Source organism: Manis javanica, chromosome 4 (assembly GCF_040802235.1).
Source record: "Manis javanica isolate MJ-LG chromosome 4, MJ_LKY, whole genome shotgun sequence".
NCBI classification, from domain to species: domain Eukaryota; kingdom Metazoa; phylum Chordata; class Mammalia; order Pholidota; family Manidae; genus Manis; species Manis javanica.
In genome coordinates, this window is record NC_133159.1 from 53,067,441 (window position 1) to 53,079,167 (window position 11,727).

An 11,727-nucleotide genomic window follows, 5' to 3' on the forward strand; every position below is an offset into this window, starting at 1 on the left:
CAAAGATTAACTTCCCCACCGTGTGAATGAGCCTGCTCAGTGTGGATGTACTTGATACACTAAGGATATGGGCATAGGAATGACTAACCATCCTTGCCTTCCCACAGTCAGCAATACTCGATTTATAGCTGCAGTCATTGAACGACACGCACACAGTCCAGAAAGGCGGCGTCGCTACTGGGGTCGATCGGGAACAGAAAGTGATCACGGTAAGGGTTAGCTTCCTGCATGTGAGGACCGGAGATCCCTGGTGCACTCCTGTGGGCCAGTGCTCATCCCCACCCTTCTTTCTCTTTCCTGTTGTCTGCTGTGATAAATTATTTTGACAGTTTTCCAAAAAGACACCTTCCAACGTGACACCTTTAGAAGATCTCAAGGGTAGTTCTGCTTATGTCTCTGCACTGCCAGCATGAGATGACCCTGGGCACACAGATGCTTCCTAGGTTTTCTCCGCAAATAAGGATTCAGACTATCTACATGGGCCCTGCTTACCACCCTACTTGACTCTCAGTGAACTGGCATCACAGATCCCACTACCCAACGTTGTTAGCTGGCAAACAGCAGCATCTGGAGGGTGCTCAGCCGTGTACTCAGCCAGTACTCCGTGCTAGCATGCCCGGCCCCGATCCCCAGCCTTACCTCAGGGAAGGCTTCGCCAGAGACGACTTTTGCACTGGACTTTGAAGGATGACTAAAAAAAAGTTAGGAGTGAGGGGGCTAGTGTGTATGGTCATGGAGTTGCATGAAGCTGCTCAGGAAGGGTCGAACTGAACTGGGAAGAGGCATCGAGTGCTACATGAGCTATGAATTATGAAGTCCAGATGCTGTACCAAAGGCCTGGTCACCACACAGCTTCTCACCTTCACAGTGTCCATATGGCTTATTGTCACACTGAGCAGCAGATGTCTCCTGTCTAGGCACCCCTGCCACCAGACCACAAAAACATAACAAGAGTGTAGAACCTTTCCTATAACTATAAAGTCTTTTTATTTTACATATAACCTTAATTTTCCAGGAGTCTTTTATTTCCCAGAATTGGATTTTTTTAATGCATATATATTTTATGTATGCCTTTTGACTCTGCTTTCTCCACATCTACCCTGAAAAAAAAAAGTGTGTCTTTGAACAATGTGTTCCCACATCCAGGCTAAAAAAACGCAGGAGTGGTTGGTTATTCATCAAAGCAACCAAAGTCATCTTTTACACGAAGGCCACATAGTCAAACTCCCCTTGGAAAACAGGAGAAGCTAAAACTCCCACTTATAAATGGATACTCTTAATTTGAGCTTTGAGTGATTGCACCAACTGAATAGAAACTTCGGGTTTCTGTGGAGAGTCAAAGAAGAACTTATATTTTTCAGTTTCTCTGACTTTCTGCCTTTTTCCCTAAAAACCTTTGAACCTGCATAAATTCGTTCTGCCAGGCAGTTCTGTGTCTCTTCTCCTTTGAATTATGAAACAGGTTTGAGCTACTGAAGTTCAGCAGAAATAATTTCTTATTCAGCAGAAATACTGAATCTCCTCTCCCCCTCTCCCTCTCCCTCTCCCTCATTCTCCCCAATAGAAATTGCTTCCGTAAAAAACTGGAATTCTGAGTGACGTTTACCATGTTCCATTAGCTCTCCCATTGTCTTAGTAAAATAGCATATGAAGCAAGAGCTTAGATGAAAGGAACAGTGCAGTGTCGCATCTGAAAGCCAAGGAATCTAGCTAAGGGCTTGCTTTCTTTTATTTTTCACGATAAATGCATCCGTTATCCCCAAGGAATGAAAAATAGTTTCTCGTGCAGACAGAATGCAACACCAAAAGAAGTAGAAGATAATTGACATTCCACCTGATTCTAGATGCACCACAAAATGTCTTGCATTTACCTGCATGTTGTCATATCCCTAACCTGTATGGTGGGTCACAGAAAGTGGTGGGCATCGAGTTAATGTCCCTGTGATGCTTAGAGAATAAGCCAAAGGTACACATTAAAACAAATCTAACCTAATTGTTTTGTCAGCAGGACTCTTGCTTATTTGTGTTTTCTCCTATCGGGGGACTATCGGGGGTCTGCTAATTGCTGGGGACAGTGCAGGGAGCTGGGGAAGAGGAGGCCTCATTTCTGCAAGGCAATGTTGTGTTAGAAGAGCTTATATGATAGGGTCAAGCAGAGCTCACTGGAATCCCACCTCTCCCCCTCTTTACAAATTGTAAGACTTTAGTGAAGCTACTTTGGACCTCAGTTTCCTCATAATTAAAACAGGATTAGAATTTCCTGCCTGGTCAAGTTGTTGTGAGGAATGGATGAAATTACATGTGGCAGGCACGAGTTCAGGGTCGACCTCCTCACCTCCATACCCTCTCTGCCCTCAGGAATTCACAATCTTGCAGGAAACTGTAAGTGAATGCATGTATTCATTAGACTGATAAAAAGCTGAATATAACAGCTTCTTTAAAGGAGCAGAACAAAGAAGAAGATGGGGAGATAGTTCACTTTTATCAGCAGGTAAATCATGGAAGACCCCAGTGGGGAGGTGGCCTTGGTGCTGGCCCTTGGACTGGTAGGACAGTAGCAGCCATGGTTCTTTTTTAGCTGGTGAGCATATTTCCACATGAGTCCTTGGGTCGAATATACGAAAGGGAACTCAGAAGGATAAAATATATAAATATATATGTACTGAAGAGAATAGACTTACATGGTGTATGATTCCAAGTTGTGATAGTCCTATAATTAAAACTACATGTTACCAGTCTAAGGTGGGAGACTTTAGGCTGCATTTTTATTTAGATATATTTCATGTGGCCAACAAAGAGTTTTGTATTTCAAAGGCATCTAATTTTTTTTTGTATCATTAATATACAATTACATGAGCAACATTGTGGTTACTAGATTCCCCCCATTATCAAGTCCCCACCACATACCCCATTATTATAGTCACTGTCCATCAGCGTAGTAAGGCATCTAATTTTAATTTTGTATCTTTAAAGGAAACTACTCAGAGTCAATTTTTAAAAGTAGAATCATTTTTGTCAATATTCTAAAACCACTTAGAATTATTGTTTTTTTTAGCACTCGGCTATTTACTGTTACACTCACAAGCAGTAGTTTAAAACAGTTATTACCTATCCATGTTTTTAATTATGTGTCCACTTTTCCCATGATTTATCTTGAAAATACCATGTTCTACCTAATCATCAACTGGCTTATTTTAAAGTTAAAATTACAAATATATATTTGTTCTTTGTGTATCTGTATCTTGGTTACCATCTCTTTAGCAATTTATGCAAATGTATACCAATCAAAATTGTTTCTTTATATAAAAGGAAATTTCCCCCTAGTGAATCAACTTCCAGAAGACTTAAAAGGTGAATGCTGAACCTTGAAAAGCTGATCAAACATGACACAGTGCAGCACGAGACCATTTTCTAGAGGTGCAGATGTTCTCCTGCAGTTACTCTCTGTGACCACAAGGTGGCGAGTCCCCAGAGAAACTTAACATCCCCTACCATCGAGGGAGGCATCTAAGTATATAAGCAGAATACCAAAGAGCAAAAGCCTAATATTGGCTCTTCTGTTCTTACTAGACAGCTGTCCTCCTTCCCAAAGTCCGTTTCTTGCTTGAGATCAGCTTTGCAGAGATTTTACTGTACACATTTGGACAGTAAAGAAATTGTTCCTTTGAAAGTGTTTATGAATATACTTTGTGTTTTAGATAATGCATCATCCTCCATGAGTTAGACTGAGTCTGTTGTACTCATCACTGTTCCGAGCGCTCAACAGAATTGCCTAGCCCTGAGTAAATAGTCATTCATTTAAGTGAGAGCATGTGTTTGGCTTTCTCCTGCTTCACCACAACTTGCTGCTCGCTCCCTCCAGATTTTTATTAGCTATTGAGATTAGAGGAAACCTAAATTGCAGAGGGTTGAGCAGTAGTAACCCTCTCAGGAAATTAGACAGAATGGCCCCAGAGCAAGAGGCTCACTTTGGAAGGGCCTTTGTTGGGGCTCTCATCAGGAAGCTGTAGCAGAAGAGATGGGGGGGCTGACTTGCCTTGGTGACAGCTGAATCATCACCACCACCCTGGGCTGTGACTAGCTGGGTTCGAGCATCCCTGGACTCAAAGTCAGAACCCCTGGGAAGGGCCCAGTATATACTACAACATCTTCATTATATGATAAGACTTGGGAAGTGCACACCAGACAAAACTACAGATAACTAAGACAAAAAAAATTTCATCAATGCCCTTGCTTTGGGACTACAGTGTGTGATTTTTTTTTAATTCCTTCTTTGTGTGAGACATCATATTGAATATTAGGAGTATGAAGACAAAGTAATTCCTTGTTCTTTAAGACAGAGTTTGCTAATGAACAAGACAGCCCTATATTTTATTATAATATGATAAAGTCTAAGCTGAAGATGTGTACAGAATGCCATTTAAATTCAACCATGTGGGTTGTCAGGACTAGGAGGTAGGGGTTGGTTGGGAAAAGCGTTGGGGGAAGAGAAGACTTCCATGTTGAAGAAGAAACACAACAGCAAGGTGAAGAAAGGTTGGGGGATGAGAAGACCACTATGAATTCTACATCATAAATGTGAACATTTACCAGTTACTGTGGGTACTTATAAATCAGAGATGGAAACCATCAAGGAGGTGTTTGGAGGCAAGATGAAGACAGCCTAGCACTAAAGCTTGGCCAAAAGTACTCAACACACTGAGATTTTGCTAAAACCTTTTCTACTTTAGTCCCCTACATGTAAAGCATAAGGTGGGTTAAGCATTCATAGCATCTTGTAACAGGTTTTTGAGCCTAGTGTCCAGTCTTACGTTGCAGCCTTAGCACTGCCAAAGCTGAGAAACTCATTCTGGCTCTTAATCTCAGTTAGAGGCACCACTATTTCCCCAGCCTCTGGACCTAGAAATATCAGCCTCATCCAAGGATGTCAATTTCCGGGCATCTTCACTAAACAAGTCCCTTTGGTCCCCAAATCAGCCTGCTCTGCTCTTGAACAAAGTCACTTGAAGCCGGCTGCTTGCTCCACTGAAACACTGCTGCAGTCCATCTCCTCAGTCCAATGCTCCAGCCCCCCATCCTGAGCCTCTGATCCCTCCCTTCTTCTGTCCAGCCTCCTCATTACCACAAGACGTCATCTTAAAGCACACGTTATGTCATTGCCACCCACTCCCTTCCTTTCCTGTTACTAAATCCAAACTCAGCTTTGACAGGCCTTGATCTGAGCCTGCCTATATGGCCACCTCTCCCACACTCCCTGCCCCTCAACACATACGCCCCAAGCCTCTCATCATGGCCCCCGTCCACTAGAGCCTTTCAGGCTATTGTGCCTGCATAGCTTAGCTCCCTCCCTGTAGTCCCTTCCTACCTTTTCTTTGCCTAAGGAGCCTCTTCTCTCCCATGAGGGCCACCTGAAGGCCGTCTCCTCAAGCGTCCTAAGCCAAGTCAGTCAGCTTTGCTGTTCCTTTTGGTAGGCCTCTGTTTTAGCCCCTGTATTTCCACTTCTTGACTGTGGGTGTCTAAGGAGTTGGGGCCTCTGCTGAGCTGCTAGCCTATCCCTGGCACCAGGAAGGCACCCTGGTGGACACATCCACGACGGAAACCTCTCTCTCTGCCCAACACACCTGCATTTCTGGCTAGATATTTCCACGTACATGACCCACAGACTGTCAAAATCAAAAGTACTCATTTTCTTCCCTGAGACTCAGGATCTCTTGAGTCTCCCTCTCTCATGATCCTGCCTCAAAGCCACAGTCCCCTCTAACCATGCTTCACCCCGCACTTCTAAATGCTAACCAACTTCCACTCTTTTCACCCCTGAGATATCTTTTAAGTCTGTCCAATCCCATACCCTAGTTTTAATTCTTCATCTCTCATGCTGGCTCTTGCAAAAACCTCCTAACTTGCCCCCCACCCCTGCCCCCAGGCCTTTATATTCATCTTCCAAACTGCTACCAGAACTCTTTTTTAAAAACACAGAAATAGTCCTGCCATTTTTTTTCTGTCTGCTTAAAATCTTGTGTTTTATCTCCATTTTCTAAGCTTTGACATAGCCTTTATGATCTGACTTTAGCTCACCTTCCCTATTCTCCAGCTCCCTGCTAGCTTTCTAGCCATGTGGTGCAGGACTGGCCTTAGGTTTCACACCTCTGTGTTGTGCTCCTTTGTCCTCTTGATCATATCCACTTACCAGACTCCTATTCCATTTAAGCAGAAGTTAAAATGTGAGTTCTTCTGTGAACCTTTTTCCATTCCTCCAGCCAGAAGTGGTTATTCCCTGTTCAGTTATACCTCAGTTGAGTCACTTACCACTATCTGCATTAGACTAAGCTAGCTTCATGAATATGTGTCATACTTGGTTGTAAAATTCTTAAGGAATAGAGACATCTCTGATTCATGTTTCATAGTCACACCTCCTGCCCCATAATGGTCTTCAGTAAAGACTAAGTGCACTGACCTATGCTTGTCCTTGTTTCATTTCTCAAGCACTAGTTTTTGAGTTCCTTGTGCAGGTTTTCATCTCAGTGTCTCCTGCAATGCCCAACATAGTGTTGTGTACATAGTAGGCGCCCAATAAATGTTAAGTTGGACTGACTGAAATGATTCTGTCATTTGAGAAATTTTTCATTGAGGACAGAGAAGTGCCTTTTCTCATTTCTGCACAGACATACGTTTCAAACCACAGGCTACTCCTGCATGGCTGTGTGCAAGCACATCAGATTTGCAGCCACAAACGTGACTCACACTACCCCAGGTGAGAGCTGATTGATGCTAACTGCGGATGCAGCCGCAATATTAATGAGCCATCACTTCTCAAAATTGTTAAAGGGTATTTTTGCAATATTTAAAAACATGCCAGAGTTCTCGGAATGGAATCCTTTGATCAGCAAGGGCATTTTCTTTTGAAACATATAATACTTAGAATACCAAAGGAAATTAATCTTTAAATACAGTGAGCCAGCTTACACACAGAAGAGTTGATGCCTTTGCCAGTTGCTGTGGGTATGTGGAGTTGGCGTTCCATTAGGTATTGGAATTTTGGGCAAGCTCATTAACCTCTCTTATCATCCTTACCCTCACCTGTAAAGTGGGTATTAAAATACAGGCCTCTGTGGTGTGCAGGAATTAATGACACTCATGTGTGTCATGAAGCAGGTATGCAGAGAATGATGGCAGTTGTTTTTGTTCAGTGTCGTCACATTCAGTCCTTTGAAGCCCAGCTTTGCCCACCAGCCCCCAACTGATCTGCGTCCTACTAGGATCTTTTTCTTGAAGCTGCCCCTTTTTTAAGATAAAATATAGTCTAATCTTATATCAGGGGAAAAATGTAGGAGGGTAGTTCCCAAATGTCAGTCGTGGTTATTTATGGGTCAGATGGAATGTAAGGTGGTTTTTGTTTCAGTTCTGTTGATTTGGGAGAAAGGCCGTTGTATATTTTTTTCTTACCTCAATTTTCTCAGTTGTCTAAAATGATTTATTTACTGTGCAGTCGTTTTAAGAAAAAAAGCAGTTACTAACAGATCTCTTTAAAAAGAAGTCACTTCAACATCTGCTGACAGCCTGCAAACATTTGCACCCATGTAGCACAAAGATAGGAGCCCTCCCAGTGCCCTGGAAATCTTAAGTGCCATCTTCTCCTCCCTGCATCTGGAAGCTCTCAGCTGCTTATTTGTTTGTTCGTTTTCTAGGTTACAGTACCATGAGCCCACAGGAAGATAGCGAAAATCCTCCGGGCAACAATGACCCCTTGTCCGCAGGGGTAGATGTGGGCAACCATGATGAGGACTTAGACCTGGACACCCCACCTCAGACTGCTGCCCTCCTAAGCCACAAGTTTCACCACTACCGCTTACACCACCCCACGCTTCATCACAGCCACCACCTACAGGCGGCTGTGACAGTACACACTGTCGATGCTGAATGCTAACAGTCTCCTCACCTCTGTCAGAAGACGGGATCTAGGAGACACAGAATGTTCTGGAGGGAAGAAGAGCCAGCGTAAAATCCACAGCAAGAGACCCCCTGTACTTGTGCTTTGTCCAGAATGCTTTAACTCATTTCCTGCCTGGTAACATGTTTCAGAACAAGAGGAACAACAACAAAATCATATTTGTGAAAATGGGTGGCTGGTTCTGAAACGGAGGAGAAAAAAGCCTGATTTATGAACCTGCCATAATACTAATGGAATGGAACAGAAGGCAAACCTCCAAACAGAGAAACGAAACCTATAAATGAAACATTGGGAATCGTTAAGCTGAGCCAGAGGAATGTTCCAAGGAGCCAGAAGCGTTGGGCCCTCCTTAACTGGAAGAGAGAAAAATGGGCTCGCCCGGAGCCTGGGAATGTGGCACATCCAGATAGAAATGTGTGCTTTGAAGATTTCACTTGGTTTCTTAGCGGTACCTGGATACCACAATTGCTGTATGGAACTCATGTTAAGCTCTAAGTGATGCATCTCAAAATTTCTAAGTAAAGGATTATTTTTCTACTATTTATTGAACTTTCAAACATTCTCAAACTTTGGGAGAAAGGAAAGGACACACATGAGAGGTGCTCGGCAATTACCTCGAGCTCTTTGTGTGTCATGAAGTGGTTCTTTGACTAAGGACTTCTATTTCTTATTTAACTGATATCATCCCACTGCCCCACTCCACAAAATAGAAAAATGAGGAAATCTTTCTGACTTGTTTACATACATTTTCTTTAGAACACCATTTCATGGAGACAGTCTTTATTTGTAGTGCAGTATTCTTTCTCTGTGTTGGACAGAGATGGGCAGGGCAGAGGAATCAAGCATTTTAAAGAAGGTTTATGTTTCTTTATAACTCATTTCCACTCCCTATACAATACTTTTCTTAGGTTTCTACAAAACCTAATATTACAACCCTCACCTTTCAGCTAAGGGAGGGTTAGATTACTTCTCCTTGTTTCAGAGACTATAAATTTATTAATGTCCCATTTTAATTCTGAGAATGTTGGATACATAAAAGAAGAACTTTGCAAAATTCAAAATATTGATTCTTAAAGATTTTTTTTTTGAAATCATAGTTCAAAGCTGCTGCCAGTTATCTAAGAAGTTATCCACCAGGCTGCTTTGTGATGTATACAGAGCTTATTCAAATCTGGCTAATATAACATGGGGCATTGTAATTTTAAAGTAGTATTCTAATTACAGTGATGTATTTTAGATTCACATTTTGTGATTCAAATATGTTATAAAGACATTCTTGCACCGTGTGTGGTAAAACTCCATTTATATGTAGTTGGAAAAAATTCACTGAATAATGTTTTAATGATAGGGTATTATGAGATAATATAAAAAGAAAAATTGGTTCTTCAGCAGTACAGGAAGTAAACTATATGCGTGCTATCAGGAAACCCCTTCATATTGTGTATAAAATTTCCATCTAGTGAAATAAACTGTATGAACAGTTTCAGTTTCAGTGGTTATGGTGATTTGTTCACGTGCCACTTCTTGTGCCTCAAGGCAAATTACATTCACTTTGTAACCAGATTGTTACAGTTACCAGATTGTAAAGGAGGCCTCCCTTCAATGCTACAGTAATGCTACTGTAATGCTACTGTCAACTTCAGGGGCTTCTTGACCACCTTGAATATGCAGAACAATCTAAGATTATAATGGGATAAAGTGAAAGGCAAATATTTTTAAATGTGTGGAACACACGTTCCCCCTTCCTGAGCACCTGAATTGGTATCAACAACAAATAAATGGTTATCCTCTACCTGCTGGAGAGAATGGGTGACTTTCCTGTCTTCCCAGATAATTAAATGTCTTTGCAGAATACTGAGTTTCTTTCTAAACCTGAAAGCCTTTGTGTTTGGACACTGGCTCCCTGGTGGGGAGGACCATGATGTTTTCAAGAGAAGAATCACAAAACTTAGTTTCAGAATAAAATATGTTACAGCATACTCAAACATAATAACACAAATGCATTTTGTGTCTTTAATGATTAGTATGTTCCCTATCCTGAACTTTAGGGGGAAAACTGAATGCTTGTACTTGAATAAGAAAATATAGCTGTGTTTTACAGTTCAGCAGAATAAGGCATACAGGTTTGTGAAGTTTTGATGGAAGTTTAGATCTTCTAAGTCACCTTTTGTCTCCTTACCCAAGCATTGCATCTATTTAAACATGTGTTTGTATTCTTGTTATTTAAAAGGAAAAAGATGTTTTGGGAAACTTGTCATGGTGGCCAATATTGGTATACCACTTGCCACTCAGATACCATTGCTGGCTAAACATGAGTCTTCCCTGAAGTCCTGGAGGGAGGTCCTATCAATGCCTTGTTATTCAGTAAGGTCTCAACGCCTCTATCCAACATTACCTATCAGTGTTGACAAGTGTCAAGAGCAAAGGGTGTTCCAAGCTACTTTATATAGCTAAAAAAGGAAATTTCCTATTTGTAGGCCAAACAAAGCAGATCTCAGAGCCATACAGGTTCTCATGGGATACATTCATCTGATTTTCAGATTATGTCTATTTTAGAAATTTTGGAAAATGTAGTTTTTCTTCCTCTACTTCTCGATTTAATTTGAATGCTCAACTAAACCTCACTAATACTTTCATTTGAAAAACTTTGTCAGATTTACTCAAATAGGTTTATTTTGCATGCCAGAGTGACTGGTAGAATAAAGTCCTGGAAAATCGCTTAAGCTCATTTCCCTGTGGCAATGCACTGCTCTAGGGATTGCATCTTTAAAGAATATATATCTGGTAGAATAATCAAATCAGAACAAACTAACCTGGTGTCTCATCTCTGTCTTTTTTGGTCAGTTTCTAACAGAGGAGTGGTGATTTTCCTGACTGAAGTACAATGCCATATTTAGAATTTTTTCTGATTTTTCAGTAAAGAATCTTAAGTTGAAAATCATATTTCTCTGGCTATTATAACAGTATAAGATGGTCTGTTTAGTAGCTAAGAGGTGTATGTGCATCACTATATAGCTATATATACACCTCTGGTTGGGGTTTTTTAGGTTTTCCCTAGCTTCCGTCATCAGTCCTAAACTGCTAATTAGGGGCTCTTCATCCTTTAATTCATTGTTTCTTAAAAATTCATAATTGCCCCCCTCCTAAAGAGAGAATTTTGATTTAGTTTAAATTCACACCAATTAAATACTAGGGGATAGATTCTGTTGGATAGGATGGAGCTTTGGAGGGGTGCAGATCCTTGTAATATCTGATTTCTTTTCCTGCCCCAGAAATCACTTTTCACCCCTTTGTGGCTGTTGAAAAGTGAACATTTGCCCTAGAGTTCTGTCCTCAGCCCCTTTTCAGTACTTGCCTGGGACAGTAGAGGACAGGCTTGAAAGCAAGGGGGTCTTGGGGCTACAACAAAGTCTCTGCTCCCAGGCTCAGAACTACCCTGGACTTCTTCTCCCTCTCATTTCATATCCAGTGAACCACCAGGTCCAAAGTCTTAGCGCACACAATGTCACTCACATCTGTCCATTGCTTTCCTTCTGTCCTGGTTTGTAAGCTAGTCTGTATACCTGCACTGAATCTGGCCTCTAAACTGGTTCCTAGATGTTCTTGTACAATTCTTCATTCAGTAAACCTTAATCCTAGGGTTGGATTTATTAATCCTATGAAAGTCATCATTGAACATTCTATATATTTGGTCAAAAGCTCAGACCAAAGGCAACAAGCATAAGGCATTCCTCCTGATGACAGGGAGAACGTGTGACCTACCCGGGTCTAACCTGACT

At 41.5% G+C, this 11,727-nt stretch overlaps 1 protein-coding gene across 3 annotated transcripts in view; it reads left to right on the forward strand.

Annotated features, from left to right (window-relative positions):
- Positions 1 to 9,434, forward strand: part of CACHD1 (cache domain containing 1) — a 212,995-nt gene extending 203,561 nt beyond the window's left edge. For 2 of the 3 annotated variants that reach the window (XM_073234071.1, XM_073234073.1), the window contains exons 26-27: positions 108 to 209; positions 7,686 to 9,434. In XM_073234071.1, the coding sequence (XP_073090172.1) occupies positions 108 to 209; positions 7,686 to 7,924 (341 nt within the window). In that variant the 3' untranslated portion in view covers positions 7,925 to 9,434. Of the gene's footprint in view, positions 1 to 107; positions 210 to 329; positions 1,994 to 7,685 lie in introns of those variants that run through there. The other variant, XM_073234072.1, reaches the window with a different exon arrangement.
- Positions 9,435 to 11,727: the final 2,293 nt, after the last annotated feature.